The 21,150-nt window shown below is 28.0% G+C and overlaps 2 protein-coding genes and 1 long non-coding RNA gene across 5 annotated transcripts in view; 2 read left to right on the top strand and 1 right to left on the bottom strand.

Annotated features, from left to right (window-relative positions):
* Positions 1–4,019: 4,019 nt before the first annotated feature.
* Positions 4,020–21,150, bottom strand: part of LOC126857971 (uncharacterized) — a 36,266-nt gene continuing 19,135 nt past the window's right edge. Inside the window, exon 3 of the long non-coding RNA XR_007688574.1 lies at positions 4,020–4,557. This is a non-coding gene — a long non-coding RNA (uncharacterized LOC126857971). The remainder of the gene's footprint in view (positions 4,558–21,150) is intronic.
* On the top strand, positions 6,710–12,305 carry LOC126857939 (phospholipase B1, membrane-associated-like). Its single transcript, XM_050607860.1, has 7 exons — positions 6,710–6,989; positions 8,485–8,574; positions 9,198–9,409; positions 9,773–9,955; positions 10,286–10,584; positions 10,794–10,975; positions 11,337–12,305. Exons 1-7 carry the CDS (start codon positions 6,851–6,853, stop codon positions 11,477–11,479), a joined length of 1,248 nt encoding a protein of 415 aa, XP_050463817.1. The 5' UTR covers positions 6,710–6,850; the 3' UTR covers positions 11,480–12,305.
* Positions 12,568–20,891, top strand: LOC126857940 (phospholipase B1, membrane-associated-like). 3 transcript variants are annotated; one of them, XM_050607862.1, is made up of 9 exons: positions 12,568–12,956; positions 14,300–14,630; positions 16,988–17,097; positions 17,384–17,588; positions 17,740–17,916; positions 18,034–18,193; positions 18,612–18,771; positions 18,998–19,149; positions 20,342–20,891. In XM_050607862.1, exons 2-9 carry the CDS (start codon positions 14,526–14,528, stop codon positions 20,518–20,520), a joined length of 1,248 nt encoding a protein of 415 aa, XP_050463819.1. In that variant the 5' UTR covers positions 12,568–12,956; positions 14,300–14,525; the 3' UTR covers positions 20,521–20,891. The 3 variants fall into 3 exon arrangements, with proteins under 3 accessions (XP_050463819.1, XP_050463820.1, XP_050463821.1); XM_050607863.1 differs by having other exon boundaries at positions 14,307–14,630; XM_050607864.1 differs by having other exon boundaries at positions 12,568–12,769.

The raw sequence follows: 21,150 nt of genomic DNA on the forward strand, positions 1-21,150 counted from the left end.
CAAGTGTAATCGTTTGAAATAGAAATTTATTTCCCTCGCATCGCGGCTTAATAATAAGACAAATTTAGCATATAATTCATAATTAATATTTAAGATGGGGATAGAAACCTAGATGTATCCGATTTAGATCCTTACCAACAATATCAGCCGAGTGCTTATCAGTGTGTAAGTTTATTATTGCGTGCCATAATTTCCACACACAGGTGCACAGATACAAAATTTCGATTTAAACAATTACACCGCTATTGTGTTTTTCTGACAAAAATCTGACAATGAATCGCGCAATCGCGGAAACCGAAATCACGAAAACTTGGATAAAATCGAGAGCCAACTTTTATCATCACTTTTTAAAATTGCATGGTGAGTGTGAGCAAACCTGTTACACTTTTATATATATCGTTTGGCGATAGATCGAGGAAATCTTGGAAGGGAAGAGTCGATATCCGCTGATATCAAGATGATTAGGAGAGTTCACAGACTTCTATACATTATACAATAAATAAATATAAACATAACATAATATATAGAAATCTGTGGGCGAATCAGTTTTATAGTACATTGCTAGTTTTGCATATATTTTCCGGAAAAGAGATACAAAAAATTTTAAACCTGCTAAGATGATTTTGTATGTGTGATTTTTTTTCATTGTATCTGGATGATTAGTATGATACGGTTTAATTTTTCTTCGTAGTTTTTTTATCCTTTTTAAAAATTAAAATTTTAAATTATAAGAAAAGTTTTTCTTGGGAGTTCCTTGGATATTTAATGTATGGCTATGTTAAATATTTTACTTAGTAAAAAAATTTTTGTTATATATTTATAGTCATTCATAAATTTTGAGAAGATTAATTTTGTTGTACACAAGGATAAAGCAGGATATAATTAACACAAATATTAAATAATGTTGGGAACAGATCAACGTTTTCTATATTAAGGTATAATATATTAAGATTAAATGAACGCACATATGATACAATCTGTGTCAGCGATAACTGATACAGCTAAGTAGTGAAACGCTTAGTTAGTCTAAAAGTTATACACACGTGCGGTAAATATTGAAATTATATCAATTATTTTAAATTCATATTAATTTATTAGTGATACCTGGAAAACTTTTCAAAACTTTTTTCTAAACTTCTAAAAGAAACGTACTAAACGTAATTTTTTTTTTTAATATACGTATATATAGATTTTAAAAAGATTAAATAAAAAAAATATTAATTTTTCTCCTTTTTCCTATTAAATATTTATGATTGAGTAAAAACAGAATATGTATATAATAAATATAAGAATAAGATAAGTATCATATCGCGTACATTAATAATCATCGATACGTAAAAATGCATAAGATAGTAAGATAAAATTTTATCCTCTGATATGCAGCTTAAAAGCTGAAGCATAATTTCCGGAGATAAACATCTACATTTATATTATTATAATAGATTATCTACATGTTATTTAGGATCTAAATATCTTTTATCTCGTTTGAGATTGTAAATTTCATTTATATCGCATTGATGTGCACGGGGGTTGCGCGTTTAGGTGTCTGTTGGAATTAGATCAATATCGTTCGTAGGTTCATTGAACTGACACGCATACCGCGCGTACAAACCAGTGGATGTCTAATTAGCGTGATTTTCATTACACTATATATCAAAGCCAGCTGATAAAGCGATCCTTTGTACTCATATCATTGTTACAAGCACGATCACAATAAATACATATCGCTAAGCTTTTATATATCTCGAAACTAATCGGATTTCCGCTGACGTCTGTTATATAGAAATAACAAACAAAAATTTACATTTTAATTATTTATTTTAGCATATTATGACATAAAAAAATAAGCATATTTACTATAACAAAGCAGACAAATCTTTAACGCGTGAACTTAAACTTGATCCTTTCGTTTTTCGCAATTTTTTCTTATTATGCTTCTATAGGTATATTATTATTTGTTATTATTGTGTAGCAGTAAGATGCATTTATGTAAGTTGATTTTTATGACACGAGCTGTGTCTTTTTGTATAGCGTGATGCTCCATATTGTTAAAATGATAAATAGTTGTGAATGTATGTGCATATTGATTATTTCATTTTTAGCTCGTGAATTCAAAAGACGCGTTAGTGATTTATATTACATATCTTTGCGAATAAAGATCAACGACGAGAATAGGTGAAAAATCAGCGGATGATAAGCAGCGCGTTTCTCATTCGACAAATATTGCTACTTCAGCTAGTGTTCAATTCTGCAAGTCATTCGTATCAGTCTTAAGGGTGATATACAAGTTTAAAAATCTAAAGAGGCACCTCATCTCGGTGTTATTGTTATTGTTACCAACTTTAAATATACGCATAATTTTTCGATAATATGAGTGTTGTTAAAAATCTAGTTGTTATTTACAGAAGATATCTTTGCAGAAGATTTCTTCTGAATAAACACGAGCTTGACCTCTCGGTTGTCAATGGTCAATGAGATCTCGATAGAATTCTTCGACAATGAAAAATCTGTAAATCATTGCCTTTCATAACTTATTATGACTTATTATTAAATACAATTAATATTTGTTTTGCAAATCATGCTTTTTATTATCATTAATAAATAATCATTTTTATAATCAGAATTTCCGCGAATGTAAATTATTATCTTATCTTATACGTGGCACACTTTTATATCGCTTATATATTTACAAAAGATTTTATAGTGTAACGTCATTAATAATTGAGCAATATAATATGTTGCAATAGTTACGTTATATGTATAATAATTAGTCATTATTACATAGAAATGTCTGTTATTATCTATTATATGAACGACACGTGCCAACAATCTTCTCATAAGATTGCATTATGTGATTCGTGTGCAACGAATCGTATTTCGTTTAGCTGTACATTTTGACAGATAAACGGGTAGTAACGTTATATAATTCAAACGGTATACATGGCTTTTATGTAATTTTTACGCATATTTTGCATATAGGAATTTTACCATATTTGAATACAGAAAAGCTGATTATATTAGAAGATGGTATTATTATAAAATGCTGTAACGTAAAGAATATATTAAAGTTCCGTTATCTCTTTTTCATGATCCAAACACAAATTAAGCAAGAGTTTGTTATTCTGATTTACTTCTTTAATGATAAGAAAATTTGAAAAGTAAAATACGCTTACGTCAATAAAGAAAGATATGCCTGCCTTTATCATTCATTTACAATTCTTTAAATAAAATTGCATAAAGCTTATAAGTAACAAATACTATTCAAATCTATTAAATTAATATTTTTGTTCTAATAATATATAATATTGTTAATAATATTGATGAATACTTTATGTTGTTTTATAATATATTGCGAAATGTGTAATATATTACTGAAATATCTAAATTATATAAGATGTTTTAAAAATTTGTCAAAAGCTTAACAGAAAAATTCTAACAGAATTGAGATCTTATATGTAAGACTGCTAAATTTCAAGATAGTAATAAGAGCTCTACTCTACCACTGTGTACTAACGAGTGTTGATACCGCTGATTCATTATCTGCGGAATAGAATTTCGAGAAGATAAGCCGGAAAGAGCTCTGGCAACTCCGGTGGTCAGTGATTGCGATCGTTTCTTTATATAATCGTAATGATCATGATTCATTATAATGCTAATCAAAAATATGATCGCTGAGGGAAAATACTTAACAAAAAAAATTGCTAATAACAATGTGATTGTAAATATTGCTTTCAATTATTTGATTTCTACACAACTTTACGTTACAATGCTACAACTGAGTCAATTTAAAATTTGTAAATATCTTTCTCTTTCTTTTTTTGTTTAATATATTTATTTATTTATTTATTTAAATATATACAAGATTAATATGGGGGATGTAATCATATTACTTTAGATATGACTATTATATACTTAGAACGCACTTTCGTGTTACATAAAATCACATCTATATTAAACCAAAATTAACGTTTTTAATCAACAATTTTGGATATCTGTTTAGAAAACAATATTGAACATTTGCGATTTCGATGACGATCCAGAGAAAGGAGAGAAAATTGGAGAGAGAAAAGTGGTGGAATTGGAAGAGAAAACTAGAGGGAAAGAGAGAGAGAGAGAGAGAGAGAGAGAGACGAGAGGAAAAGCAAAGAGAGGGAAGAATTCACTCGTTCCAACCTTGACCTCTGGCAAACCCTCGTCTTCCATCAGCCCTCCCTGAGAAAGATTTTTTGCTCTCTCTTTTCCCCTTTCTCTCGTTCTCTGTCTCTTCTAACTCGGATCTTCTGGTTTCAACTCCTTATATATGTCTTACCTACATGGAAAAAACCGACGATCGATGCCCGACAAAAGAGGCGCACCGCTGCTGAAAATAGAAGTCTCCTAATTGTTGAAGCATGCCTTTCTCATCCTCAAAGCATTCTCCGTAGACTATGAGAATTCTGGTATTGCGCAGGAAGAAGAATTCCGATAGAGACCGTACGAGAGATGTATTATTTCTTTGTTGGGATATTCTGCTTTGTTCAAACCGTTTGAATTTGATCGTATTCCAGCTGTGAGCCACTAAAAACATACAAAACAATTTTTTCAATCAAGCTTCAAAGGCGTAAATAAATGTAGCATTATTCTTAGTGTTATAATTAAAATGTAAACATCACTTGAACAGAATTTTTATTCGAATAATTATGATATTGCTGTTTTTATGAAGTTATTATAAAAAAAAGACTTATATTGTGCAAAATCTGATATCGAGTCTATTAATCAAAATCAAATGAGAAACCGAATATCTTCTTATTTTGTGTTAATTATAAATCGATTCTCCTTTTTCGAGCTTTTTAGACACTTTTTTCCCTTAGAAAATTCCCTTATTATTAATTATTAAGTTATTATTAAGTTTAACAAATTTATAATAATCTTTACAATAATACTCATTTTGCAATAATGATTAGATATTAAATAATTGACATTAAATGTTATCGGAATTAAAGAAAGAAAAAGCGAAATCAAAAGTTACACAATAGAATGTATATTTGCTCTCTTTGCCTTAAGATATCGGTAGAAATATATATGCTAATGATAATGCATGTGAAGTCATTTATTATTTATCTCTCATGCGCAATACTTTGCTCATAATAGATGTAAAATTTAAACCAAACATAATTGTTAATATTTGATGAAATAGAAAAAAATTCAAAAGATAATTGTTAAAGTAATTATGGACTTTTTATATACAACAATTTAACTAATAAAATTCAATCTTGTTAATCCGTTTGCAATCATTGACAATATAATAATTAAAAGTCATACATTCATATATTGATTATAACTATAATATTTTAAATATTTATAAACAATTCTCAATTGACTTATTAATTTTCTTAAATTATCTCGTAATATTTTGTTTTTGCGTTAAGTATTATTCAAATATTTTGCCATCATACTTGACATAATTACAGATAAATGTGATAAACATACATCTTGTAATATATATCTTGTCAAGTATGTATTGCTTTATTAATGTCTAGAACTCTTTGTCTGTCATTAAATCATTTTAGGCGCTTCAAAAAACGTATCCGAAACGTCTGATGGTAAGATAGGCGTTGTTAGTAGCAGTAGTCGAACTCCTACTATGATCAGTCACAATTTTCTTGTTCCGTGATAATACAAATACAATATATCCAACATCATAATATCGATATTACCACAAGTTTTGTGACTGTCGCAATCTTTCGGCAAATTGCTTAAACGACTTATACATGCGCAGAAGATAACTGATACGCACACTATGTTTGATACATGGATTCTCGATTGATCAGTATTAATTATTGAGAATCGTCCGGTAATATTCATTTATTTAAATAAGAGCTTATTAAACTATCGATCAGAGGCAAACTTGAATGAGCAATAAACAATAGAGAAAGAACAAAAAAAAAAGAAATTAATTATTATTAAATTTATCATCTATATTTATTTGTTAAAGTACAATTTCTTTTTATAATTAATTTTTATCTATTTTTGTACTTTTTTTCAATAAAATCGGTAATACAACATAACAATAAGTAATTCGACGGATATGCAGACGTATCTTGATCTTACAATAGATTATTTAACAAATTTAAGCCAATTAAATTGCATTTGAGTAAGAGATAATTATGTCAATATTAAAATGTTATACATTATTAGAAAGTTATACATTATAAAATAATTATGTATTATCCTTCAAATATATTTTTTTTTATTAGAGTGATATTATTGTTTGTCAAGTTGCATTCACTGAATGATACGCTGTAATTAAATGCATTGAGCATTCAGAGTCTCAATGTACTTTTTTAATTAATTTTTCTCGTATCTTAAAGAATAAAAATCCGATTCCATTTTTTTTTTAAATAATATATATTTGTCTTCAAATAATAAAACATTTACAGTATGGATATATGATCGGCAATGCTATTTTTGTCGCGCGTGACTTAAGATATGATTGCCAAATGGTTGCTGAATTGAAGGACAAATATTGAACGACATAATAAACTATTTTTTATGTAATTTTTAAGAATATTAAAAAAATAATATAAAAATGGGGTAGTAAAAAAGATAAGATATCCGCGTTGTTTCCTACATCATAAAGCGGTTTATTGTTCTCCGTAGCGGGGTGAAAAGCGAAATGGCCTTGTTTCTGATCAAGGTTGCGATTTCTGTATTGCATTTGAGTTTTCTTCACAAGTTGGACTGTGCGATGGGTCATTCGGTACCTCGATTTCGTACAGTGCAACACGCTTCCATTACCAAATAGGTATTCACGGTATTACCCTGTCTCCAAATTTCAACTTTCTCACTGGTTCTATCATCCAAGAAAACAATGTGGAAATGGCTCTGCTGCATCCTGCTACTGCAGTTGTGTTGGAGAGCATCAAGTCAGCCTGTTAAGACTGCTCTGGATACTCCCTTTAACGACATGATATTTATCAGCGCGCGTCATTGGGTTGAGGATTTTTATGGTATGTATGCGTAATCTGCGGTATGAAAGATTATGCAGGAAAAAAGCTCACATTCTTAACTCCTTTTTTCTTCAAAAATATCTATTTCTAAGATTTCTAAGATCTTATTACCGTCCTGAAATTTGCATCTGTCAATTTTTATCGTAATGTAATAAGCATATCTTATTCGGCATTATTTTCAAGTAAAAATGTTCAAAATGTATAATATTTAGTATTTTTAATTCAATTTTACATTAAGATAATTTGTCCATGCAAGATTTTAAAATTTGCCATATATAATAGAAAATTGAGAATGTAAATCTTTTATATATTTTCATATAATGTTAAATCTCATATTTTTGATTGTGTTTATTCTAATTCGATAAATGGATGTGAGACTTTGCGTACAAAATTATAAAAAATCGTGAGTTAAATTATAAAATTTGTTCATTTTTGGCAATCTTCTTTCGATTCTAATTCGATGAATGTGTATTTATGATTTTTCACCTAGTAATAAAATCATAATCCAGTTATAAAATATTTTATTTTTGATAATTTTTCGATTATACCTCGATCGCACTCGATGAATATAAAGTTATAAAATCTGAATCATAAGCTAGTTATAAAATTTATTTATTTCTGATAATTTTCAGATGCTAAGTCAATCGCATTTGATGGATGTATATTTATAACTTTATGCGCAAAGATATCAAATCGTGAATGTTATAAAATTTATTCATTTTTAATAATTTTTTCAGTCGTATTTGATTGATGTGATTTACAACCACATATGTAAAATTATCAAATCGTGAAGTTATAAAATTTATTCATTTCTGATAATTTTTCGATTCTCGGTCGTATTCAACGAATATTAACGACTTTACAATTTCGTGTGCAAAATTATACAATTGTGTTAGTTATAATATAGTGTGTTAGTTATAATAATATAGTTTTTCCGATTTTTGCCAATTTAATATTACTCAATGTTATTTTAATTTTAATTTTAATTTTTTTTTTTATTTCTTTGCCGCCTTCAGTTTTTTTTTTTTTTATTTACCGCATGAAAGTATTTTTTTAATTTATGAACAAACATATATTAAATGTGCTAATTTTAATAAAAAAATACATGCATATATACATTCTCTAAGTTAGTTTAAAGGTAGTAGTTTCTTTCCGGTATCGCGGTAAACGAATGTAACTCGCGTCTTCGCGAAGCTTCTTCCTACATTGTAACTGCTTTTCTGAATAATTCATTATCTTGGCTGATAATTTGACGCGCGTACCGAATTACATTTAGAGAATCTTGCATTATTCCGTACTTTATCATTTATTTAGTAATAGCAGATTTATTTGTTTTATTAAATAATTATTGTTTTCTTTCCTGCCTATTTATGTATAATGTGAACAATCTTTATTTTTTTATTATCTTATTGCTTATGTTGTTATAACTAGATATATAATTTAAAATTATATTATTTTTAATAATAAATTGTAATATGAGAGTGTGATTTTACAGAGCCGATAGAAAGATGGCTAGGATGCCCACCGCCAGGAACAGCGCAAGAACCTGTCCCCGACAATGTTCCGTTTCCTTGCAATGTTTCACGTGAGATATTTATTAATATTTTATCATTTTTGTCAACAATTATCCATTGCAATATATTTTTATAACATTAAGTAAAGAAATTGATTCTCACATGTAAAAAACACAATTTAAATTCCTCGGGATCTTAAGAGCTGGATGTTGATGGTAATAAAAAAATTCACTTTTTTTTTTTAAATTAAATAGTTGTGCACAGAGAATAAATTTTACTTGATGCAATATTAACTGCTTAAATAATCTCAAGTCTAAAGTTCATTTTTAATATCCTTTTAAAGTATTTCCGCAAAGAAGCGTAAATTAGAAAAATATCAGGGCAAAATGACTGAATTTAAAATCTTATTTGAATCTTAAAAAAATATTTTTATAATTTTAAATCTCAAAATTTTTTTTTTAATTGATGAAGTGAAATTCACTTTTTCTCTCTTCTTTTCATTCTTAAAATCAATTGAAAATGTATTTTTGTCTTAATAGTTAATTATTTGAAAACTAGGAATGCGTATAGAAGTTTTTGATAAAAAAAAATGTTTATTCAAAATTAATTGAATGAAATATATACTATGCAATATGGAAGAGAAACGCACTATGTATTTTCCTTATAACGCTACATAATTCATGATAAATTTTAGTTGGTCGATCAAAAGTACCACCAACTTCGGTGAATAAATTAAAACCGGGTGATATCCAAATGATTGCCACACTGGGTGATTCTCTAACATCCGGAGCCGCCGTTTGCGCACACTGTTTCATAGCACTCTTCGTAAGCAACAGAGGACTTACCGCGGCCGGCGGAGGCGAAGGCACTTGGAGAAAGTTTCTAACTGTTCCCAACATCATGAAGGTGAACTTTTAAGACGATCAATATTCTTGTGATTGCTATAACGGCGGCTGTCGCAATAAAAACTTAAGCATTTACAATGAATAAACTCCACTACTATAATCCTCAATTGCTTTGATATATGTGATAATAAATAATAATTGCACTGCTAAAAAGACATAATAACAGTTAATAAAATCAACAAAATATTTTAATTTTTCAATTCATTTTTTTTTACTCATTTTTTATGAACAATGATTAAAAAAATTTATCAGAAAAATTACTCCTGGTGCTCTATTGAATCAATGTTACTTCCTGAGAAATATCTAATTACTAATTTAACGATGCAAATAAGTCATATAAAAATTTTATATATATATATATTAGAACTTCAACCCCGAAGTAGTAGGATATTCAGTGGGAGATTCTTTGACAACTATGGAAGCATCGGAATTAAACGTTGCTGAAATCGGTGCTATGTCAGTGGATTTGCCTTATGATGCGCAGGTACTAGTCGAGAGAATTAAAAGTTATCCAATGGTGGGTACGACTTGGGACAAGGCTTGGAAGGTACGTTATTTGATTAATTTAATTTGTTACAAACACAAACATCGTGGAATAATGAGTAGCAAATGCTATTATTTGAACGTATTTTACCATTTGTAATTGAATTAATTGTAAATAATTATAGAAGCTTTTTTATAACAGTTTTAAATCGATTTCTATCGCATAAAAAAAAAACTTAATGAAAGACTTTCCTTATCATTTCCTATAATTTTTATTTTAGTGTGCTATATTTATGAAGTATCACTTCGTCATCAATGAAATTCTGCAATCTTAGTCATGAAAATTGTTTTATTCTGGCAATTAAATATTAATAATAACATATTTTATTTACAGTTTGTCTCGATGAATATTGGGATCAACGACTTTTGTGCGAATATATGCTATGAACCAACAGCCGAAAAGGTTATAGAAGATCATAAAGCAAATGTAATCGAAACTTTACGGATATTGAAGAAAAATTTGCCAAAAACATTTGTGGCTATAATTGCGCCTATAAGTTCAAAGGTTTTGGTTGAAGCTCAAAGAGGAAACCCGGAGTTAAATTGTTCTCTCACGATGGGTTTCGAGTGCCCTTGTATGTTTGGCTTTTCATTTAGACCTCATAGAGAATATTATTACAAAATAATAGAAAGGTGAGCTCGTATTATTCTTAGCAAATTTTTTTGATATAACACGACTTATCGTAGTTTTAGATATACATTATATTACATAGCAATATTTGATAACAACATAATAAACTAATTCTAACCGATATCCTCGAAATATAAAAATATTATTGGTAATAAAATATTATGAAAAATAAAATGTAAAAATTGAATAAATATTGGAAAAAATATTTTAGGTGGGCGCAGGCAGAAATAGAAATCTCTTTAATGCCAGAATGGCAGAGTGAGGATTTCGCAGTCGTAGCTCAACCCGTTTTAATGAATTCAATGTTACCAAAAAATAAAAATGGAATTGTTCCTGTGCATAAATATTTAAGCATCGATTGTCTTCACTTTAGGCAAATAACTAATGCTCTATGTAAGTACACTTTTCTTTAACAAGAAATATTGCATTAATTTTTTTAATCTTCAAGTTTTTTTTCACCTTTATTTCAACTAATCTTCTGTATTTAAAATCTCTTTAATTTAATTTTTTCTATTGAAGGTTGTCAGTTAATATATAATGTTGCAATAATTTTAAAAAGAACAATAATATAATATATATTATACTATAATATAATTATAGTTGTATTGTAAATCGGTTTGACAATCCACTACAATACTCTTATTAATATAGGTCGAATTATCGAAATTATCATCAAATAAAACCCAAATAAAATTTTAATTTAATATTAAAAAATTAAATGCATTAAAAATATTTTGTTTTTATTTTTTTGTAGATGCAAATGGTCTATGGAACAATTTGTTGCAACCAGTAGGTCAGAAGTCGACGAGCTGGGAACCACTTTGGAAAACGTTCTTGTGTCCAACAGAAGAAAGACCCTATTTGGCTACAAATGCAAATTCAGGCGTATATGGTTAAATATATAAATAGACTGAGCCTATTTTCTATCTCCGCAATGTTTTGGTATAAGACTTAAGTAAAAAAGAAGAGAAAACATATCTAGTAATGGCTTCGTGCTTCATTCGCGCTTATGCATATGTGTGCATGCGTTTTTAGCATATATTCGCATTTAGTTTTCTGCTACTTTCTTTCATTAGAAAGAGACAGACCTTCTAGTTATATTTTCCCTTCCTTTCTACTTATTCTTAGAACTATGTTATTATTGCTTGGTCTATTTTTGTTAATATATATAATTCAATTTAAAAAAGACAAAATCTCTAGCAAAACTGATTATTACGTGTGTGAGAGATACTTAATAAAGGAGAAAGTATCGATTGCATTATTAGGTCATGAATTAAGCAGTTATATAATATGATGTCGTGATAAAAAATTACACAACGTTAAGTTATATGTATAATTGTATTATTTCTACTGTTTTTTTTTAAATTTAATATATGTTTTATTTAGTTGCACTTCATGTATTTACGATTATGTTACAAACTGCAAGATGTGTGAATCAGGAATTGAAATGTAGAAGATATCAGTATCTCTCGGTTTTATATAGTAATAGTAATAAAAGAAAAATTTGATTGGTGTAAATATCAGATATGCGATTTTATATATCGACATCTAATATCGATTAAAAATTTTGTTGTTGTTTTATAAGAATAGAAGTGAACACGATATCGATATATAAAGAAATTATTTTGATATTCAATTCCTGATATTAATGACGTTTAATTATAATTTCAAACTGTTTCATGTAAAAAAGAGAATTTGTCAATAAATATTCAAAAAAGTATAATGTGTCTACATGTAGTACAAAAAGTAGTATAAGCGTGTATATATTCATACAAGAAGAAAGATGATTTATCGTAACATCGATCATCTAATGTCTTGTCACTTATGTATGCTTCTGTCTACCATCGCGTAGGGTTACGAAAGAATGCAGGAGAACCGTCAATATGTTCAAAGGTGGGGATCACATCGATGGGCATGAGAGCGTCTGTCTTCGACCCGCTTCATTCATGTTTAGTGGTGTCATCCGGTAATACTGCTGAAAAGAATCGGCTTTCTTCGCGTAACCGACACTTGAAGTTTCCCGATGTTTTCGCGAGAATACTTATTAACTTATTAAAATTATAATTTCGCGCGACAGAGTTTGGTGCTTAGATAATTATTTGACAGTTTGTTGAGCGCCTCTGCGTAGAAAATAACGATTTTTATGGCAAAAGGAAGGAAATTAATCACGTAGTTTTCGACTTGAAGGTGTTGTCATGATGAAAATGTTCATGATTTGAAAAAGCTAATCTTAGATATGTAAAAGTTAATTTACATACAATAAGGAAAAACTAATTACAATAAAAAATTTCTAAATTTTTAATAACAAATTTTGTGATGCTTAAACAATTCCTCAATTGTAATGATGCGGGATAATAGATCACCAGATGATAAGGTACATATATATATTGCGTATAACGACTTTAAATCATATAATTTTTATAAATTAAATTTATGCAAGACACAAAATTTACACAGAAAATATTTAATTAACTTTAGCATATTTTTCAATTCAATCTATGAAAAAATATTCGTAGAGTTTAATTTATATATATATATATATATATATATATATATATATATATATATATATATAATTTCTTCCTTATGCTGACACACGCGTTAAAAAGCTATTCATATATTCACGCTAATGTATTCATATATGAATGGATATTCTGATAACATCGTTTCTACTTTTTCGCATACACAAATTGCATTTTCTAAAGATATGAAAAGTGATTTATGAAAATACTCAGCGGGACTGGTACGCAAACTTAGACAACAGCGAAAGCGCGTCTTTTATTTCTTCAAATGGGATTCTATAAAGTGACTTTCAAAGCCTCATCATTTTTTATATCCTTGCAAAATTATGGAAAAACATTGTTCGTTGTTTCGATTATCTACATTCCTGTGAGAAATTAAGCGAAATCATAGTGGCTTTTTATAATAAAAAGAAAGTATCGTTATAGTAATTTAAAATAAGATAAACTAAAATATATAATATATGTTTAATATAATTTTAATTAAAAAGCAGCATCGTAGGGCCAAATTTGATATAACCGGAGTCTCTAAAAAAAATGTTCATTTTCTTTAAATCATAGATATTGAAGCTAACAAAGTTTAAAAAGATTAACAATTGTGATGTGTTTAGTGTTTAGATGTTTTCAAATGAGTGAAGAAAAAAATTTCTTGTATCTTATCTTAAATTTAATTGTATTTTTTTTTTATATTTGCGAATTGCATGTATAGTCTGTATGACGATTCCTATAACTGTTTCACGCTGGCTCTAATGTCGATACACAAGTGATATGACAGATGAAAAGCTCCCACACATTTTCCATTTTTCAAAATTTAAAATAAGATTAAAAGATTAAACAAGTTTCAAAGAAGAGTAATTAAAGATTTTTTTTGCCTGCACTTAAGAATTCAATCAGAAATGTTTAATGTTAACTTTTGTATCTTTTTTTTATTTGAAAATATAAATATAGAATATAAACTTGCATATATGTAACGCAATATTAAAAAAAAAATTGGAGAATACATTCTGCATCTTTACTTTTGAATAAAAATATTAGTTAGAATCTTATCTATTACTTGAAGGATCAAAGAAAGATTAAATAACTCTCTATATCGCGGTAGGTATCCGTCGTTAAATAAACGGGAATCTGGTCGTGGTTTTATCGAAACGATTTTCTCGTTCTATGCATGCGCAAATAACGACTTGTACGTACGTCAAAGTTTGCAGTTCTCTTCAGTCGAAGACTTGTCAAAGACGCTCGCTAGGATTGAAGCAGGGAATCAATGGCGTCCGGAAGTCTCGTCTCTTTTCGATCAAGTCGAAAACCGAAGATCTTTTTCAACATAAAATGATTAGCAATTGAAGAATAAAAAAGTCTGAAGAAAATCGAAAAGAGATTTCTTCGCTCACCAATCTCGAAATACTTGTTGATAACTCTCGAGAATCATGCGAGTTCAAATAATTTACTTATGTCTGGCCATTGTTGGCTTTCATACGAGCGATTGCATGACCTTCATGGATTTCTTGTACAGTATACTTCAAGCAGGCAAGGTAAGTTTTTGGTAAGATGGCAAAATTAAGAATTAGCTAAATTTTATACTGATTAATATTATCTGTTATATATATATTTATCTCTTATATATGTAAATATATAAGATATATCTTTTCTTGCAAAGTTTATTTCTCGGATTGTAACAACGTACAATTCGAGAAATGTTTGTATTAAACTAATTTTAAATTACCAAAACATAATTAATTAAGGATTAAGTTAAATAAATAAATTAATGAAATAAATAAATACATAAATATATAACAAACTAGATTAAATAAATAATTTAGCAAATAAAATAAATAAGAAAAAGTGCACTGAAATTATTTATATAATACAAAATAGGATATGTAAAATTCATAATTGCAAAACTATGCAAAAAAAGAAACTTGTCCTACTAATGTTAATTTCCGCAATTTAAGTTGTAACCACAATGTAACCGTTGAAGATAAAGGAAGTGAGAGTTACCAAGTTTGTAATTGTTCACAAATTCAATAGTCTGACTGACAAGAGACATTATTATGAAAATTGCCGAAAATGTTTTAGTATGCAAGAGATCATTTAAATACGTTGGCGTACCAAACGAGAAATCGCGCGTGATTTGCGAGTTAAAATCGGGTATTCTTTTATCCGGACGATTTGTAATTTTTTATTCGATTTACAAAAATATTTACAAAGTCTAACAAAATTTGAACATTATTTGTCAAATAATTTTTTCTTCTTCTCTCTACCAATGATTCTAATATAAAAATAATAAAAAAATAATATAAAACACATAGATAAATCATTAACACGCTCTTTATAAGCCTATTTATAATAAATTTTTGCTCTTATTAATATTATTCAATATTAATATTATTGATGAAAGAAATTAATTATGATGTTAAGGATCGAATCTCAATATTAGAAACCGGAAGCTGCCAACGCATTTCGAAAAGAAGAATGCTTTGTATTCCACGCAATCGGAGAAAGGCCGGAACATTTCTTTTTGTTCGCTTTGTTGACTTGCAGGCCTTGTGCCTATCAGATATGTTCAGGGCCGTTTCAATATATTCTTTATCTTTATAAATTATAAACTTTGTAAATAATATTTTCTAAATTTTTGGTTTTTATTTTTTTGAATATTGTTCTTTTCCAAAATTGTCATCACCACATTATATGCTCTTCTTATAAAAACTTCATAAAAATTCCATAAAATAAACATTAATGTAAAATGTAAATTTTATGTTTTAATATTGATAAATATTCTTAATTATTTAATTATCATTTTAAAAAGTAGACAAAATATACGTTGTATTTGTAATAAAATATATGCAGATAATAAAAAATTTGACAATGTCTTGAAAGTCTGATAAACATAATTAAGATATATCTGAAATGACATTTATTTTGATGGCATGATTGACGAATTATTTATATGTGCCAATATTTAAGTCATGACGCGATACGCTTTGGAATGCAAATTGAAGAAAGCAAGAGTATAGACATGTGTCGAATATTAAGCACTCTAATCGACACTGTCTTAAATGCGCTGTCAGAAAAAAACCACGAGTGAAAAGTCTTGTTCTACTTTGGAGATACATTGGCGCAATTGGTTGTTGCAATAATTCTTATGTATATTAGCAGTAACAGATTTATTTAATGTAATGTCGGAAATATGTTACATATATTTTCAAAAATATTTTTAAAATTTCAATATCAGTTATTTACGTGAGCGATAACAGGAAGTTGAAATGGTCAAATGAAATAGTATCAAAACTTTTTCTTGCATTTTTCTACAGATGTTACTGCCCCCCATTGTCTTTACATGTATTTTCTTTAAAATTAAAAAATTCAATAAATATAGTTTAATAATTAATATTATTTTTATAACAAAATAATTAATGTAAAAAATGTTTCAAGAAAATCCTATACTATTGTTTGAAATTATCATTGCTGTTACAATAAGTAAATTGTAAATCATATTTTGTGAGTTGTGCAAATTCAAATTACTTAAACGAGTATTTGACGATGAGTGTCATTTCATTGAAGATACGAATCTCGCGTAATTAGGTATTGTAGTTGAACGAAAAAGAATGGCATCAAAGCGTCATACTCCAAAAGAGAAATTACCATTTTACAACACAGTTGAGTAAATTTTATAAAAGATTACAATGATACGCAAAATCGTACTATAATCCTTGTACTTTTTTTTAAAATAATTGTGCATCATCAGAATTATTGTAATTAATACGCACACAAGATTAGATATACCAATTTGCATGTATATTCTTCGTATGTGTGTGAAAGTGAACAGAACTAGAATGTATAAAGTGAACAAAACTAGAAATGTAATTCATTCAAATCTTATAAATTTCAGAAAAAAATTGATGCAAATGGAATTTCATATCCTATGCTAGGCAGCAACGTACGAAGACAACCAATAATCCCCGATAATATTTCGTTTCCTTGTAACGTGCGTTCTGGCAGGTATAATTCCATTTAATTAATCTTTTATGCAAAATCATATGTGAAATATGATTTTCTCGGCAATTATAATAGAAGTCGAGTATTTTCATTATACAGATACTTGCTCGTATTCTGATTATAAATTTGGAGCTAATTAATGATTTGCACTATTTTTTGATGACAATAAATATGATTTATATCAGCAGATGATCGCGTTTAGTCGATAAATATATAGCGAATATACGGCGATCTCCAAATTGATGAATAAATTTCAAAAATTCATATTTTCCTTTTATTTCTCGAGCAGATCCTTATCAATACCAGATAACGTTCATCGATTAAGACCAGGCGACATTGATGTGATCGGTGGTCTTGGCGATTCCTTAGTCGCCGGCAACGGCGCTATGGAAGAGTTTGCTACAGGAGCCTTCATCGAGGCACGCGGGGTCAGTTGGTGCGCCGGAGGCCAGGGCAATTGGAGGCAGTTTCTCACGCTTCCTAACATTTTGAAGGTATGACATGTCAAACACGTAAAGTATCTTTATATTTACATTATATCGATCTGCTACGTCACGCTCTGTTCAATCCAAGTGTTTGATAAATTATTATATAGTTATAAATTTCATTTATAATAAAAATGCGATATTTTTCATGCAATGACAGATATTTAATCCGAAATTAACCGGATATTCTACCGGCACGGGTGAGTTTCATTCAACCTCGGCGAAACTAAACATTGCCTTCCCAGTTGCTGCTACGGAGGACGCGTTACAGCAAGCGAAAATCTTAGTGCAGAGAATCAAGAGCGATCCGAAAATAAATGTGAAGAAACATTGGAAGGTAATAATCCGTCTCTCGTAATTCTTTATTGCGACACGAGATAATCGACGAGAAGGAATAGAGCCTCTATTAAAATTTTCACTTAATTCTAACAAAATCGTTTCTTTTATGTTTCAGCTTATTACAATCTTATTTGGAGCTAATGATATTTGCTCAGCGCAATGTTACAGTCCGCAACAGTTCTCGCCAATGCGTTACGCCTTGCAGTTACGAAAAGTGCTTGATTACTTAAGGATGACGCTTCCTCGCACGTTGGTCAATCTAATCCCAGCCATAGGTGATAATTTAATAAAATTTTAATGAGTAGGTTAGCTAAATGAAATCTAAATAGTAATCAATGTAAATGAGCTGCGAGCGGACTAATGAGAGGCAAAATGCGGAAGTTGACTCTTATTAATTTGTTCTCATTTGCATTGATTATTATCAGAAAGCCATTTTCCATTTTTGTCAATTACTAATTTTGTACAAAAAATAGAAAAAAGTTTTTTAATGATTTTTTTATATATTAATATAAACAAAAAAATATCATTATATTATTGCATATGTAACTATGGCTTGAATGCCTTTTCTAACAGATTTTGAAATACTATAAAACAAAAATTATAAAGTCCATAATAATTATACAATAATATATTTTTCATAAAGGCTTTACACCTATGTATTTATATCTATCCGTATTTTTTTTTTTTTTATAGATGTCACGGTTTCAATTAGAGTAAAGCAAAGTGTCATGTGCAAGATATTGCATCCTCTTTATTGCTCCTGTATGCACATAGGTAATCGACCGGAAATTGTCGCGTCGAATATGTCACGACTCTATCAGCAGGCCGCCGAAACTTTAATATCTTCAGGAAGGTAGATCCTCAACAACATTTAATTTATAATTAAATATATTTTGCTTGAGCAACAATATATTGTTTTTTAGTTCTTTTTTTGTCAAAGTTTATTATTATTAAAAAAAAATTTTTTATTATATTCGATATATATGTGCTAAGAAAATTCAATGTGTTAAATTCATAAATTTATTTACGATACACAAAAACGTTAGTGATAGTAATATATTTGTTGTTTTTCTTTATAGGTACGATAAATCACCGGAGTTCACTGTGGTATTACAACCATTTACTAAATTATTCAATGCACCTAACGCAGATCCTAATCATGCACCGCTTATCGATTCTACTTTGGTCACATACGACTGTTTCCACTTTAGTCAAAAAGGACATGCGCTTGGTAAAAAATATATTAATAGTAAAAGAAATGTTAACTTTTATCGTTCCACTTTTGCTGTTTTAAGCAAATATTTTTATTTAAGCAATATATTAACTTTATGTTAAACTAAATGTTATAAAGCATATAATTTTAATAATGTTGTTTACTATTTGTCTGTTTACTATTTATTGTCATCGATTCAGTTGTGCCTATCGATATAAAAAAAACACTGAAGCATTAAAACAGTTGCACTTTACTAGGAGACATGAAAAATCTGTGTGTACAATAACAACTAAATAAAGTTAAAAAATATTAATACAAAAAATACAATAAATTTTTTTACGCGTAATTATTTATTTATTATTATTTATCTACATTTTATTAAAAAGCTATTATTATTTTATTAATTTACATATTTTGCTATATTTTTAAAAAAATATTATTATATTATTAATAATAGAGTGTAATTTTTAATATGTAAAAATTAAATTTTATTTTATTTTATGCAAATCAAATGCAGATTACAAATAATGACATAATGGCTGATTGCAATAAAGTGTCTAAAATAAATTAATTTTACATTAAAAATTAATTAGGCTATCAGTTATATTAATTATATTTTTGAAAAATGAACACCGATCATTTGAGTAAGTATTGTATATAAAAACGTTCAACTTGAAAATTAATTTAAAATTCCATACACAAGCAACATAAATACTGTTATATCAGAGACACGTGACAAGCGCTAATAATAATAATTAAAAATGTAAAATTTATTAAAATATTAAAATAAATTTGTTAAAACAAAATTTATATTCCGCTGATGTAATTGAAAATAATAAGAACGACTCTCAGGAATTAATTCGCTATTACGAGTTAATAAAGGCCTCTTGCACAAAAATCGCCAATTAATATTTATTTCTCGATTTATGTAATCAAAAAAAAAAATAGTTTGTTTGAGAGTAACGCTTTCATGGGCAATAAAATGATCATTTTTAATAATCATATATTTCTTACAGCTGGCTTATTGTAAACGGTGTGCGCGTTTATTAGCAACGTGTGAATGAAGAGAAGTCATTAAATATCTGTTAGATAATGTCAATGAGGGTGAAAGAGAATGTTATTTTTACACAAAATTAGCAAAATAAATGAAACAAATAATGATGTAATATTTTCGCTTTTTCTCAAGTATTCGCTTCCTTTTTGTTTTCAGGTGCCAATCTTTTATGGAATAATATGTTGGAACCGGTCGGAAACAAAACGGAAAATGGGTTACCTAAGATACTGGAAAGAGTACTCTGTCCTACAAAAAGTGCACCCTACATCTTTACGAACGTTAATTCGCACTTTTTCCGAATGACCGGCAGGCAAGATGAAATTGTGCCCAGATAACAAAATTTGGTAGCGATCGAGCATGATTTATCAAAATATTTATACAATGCAATAAGACATCGAATAAATTAGATGAAATAATAATACATTACCAATATATATATGTATATATTATTATTCGTATAAAATTTCTGGTTAAAGAGAAACATAAATGAAATACTAAATAATTTAAATATAATGACAATATATATATATATATAATAGTATTTTAGTGAAAATTAAGCACTTTTGTTTATATATATTTGCTAAAATAGTGTACGAATAATTATTATATATCGCTAATTATTATATATCATTAACAATGATTTTATTGTTTCTCACATATATTTGAGAAGAATGTAATTATCTGAAATGTATAATAACATTTTCAATCTGAGAAATAATTTACAATTAGTACTTATAGATAAACTTATAAATAAATAAGATTATATATAATTCGACATTCAAAAATATATTAAATAATTAAGTAACATAAATAATATGTTTAAATTTTTTGAACAAATTTAAACAAATGTTTTAATGTGTAATAAATCCATTCGTAAATAATAAACTATTTTATTCAATTTTTTTTAAGCACCTTCAGTAATAAATATATTGTTTCATTCATTGTTTATATACATAAATATAGAA

This window comes from Cataglyphis hispanica, chromosome 23, assembly GCF_021464435.1.
Source record: "Cataglyphis hispanica isolate Lineage 1 chromosome 23, ULB_Chis1_1.0, whole genome shotgun sequence".
Taxonomy (NCBI): Eukaryota; Metazoa; Arthropoda; class Insecta; order Hymenoptera; family Formicidae; genus Cataglyphis; species Cataglyphis hispanica.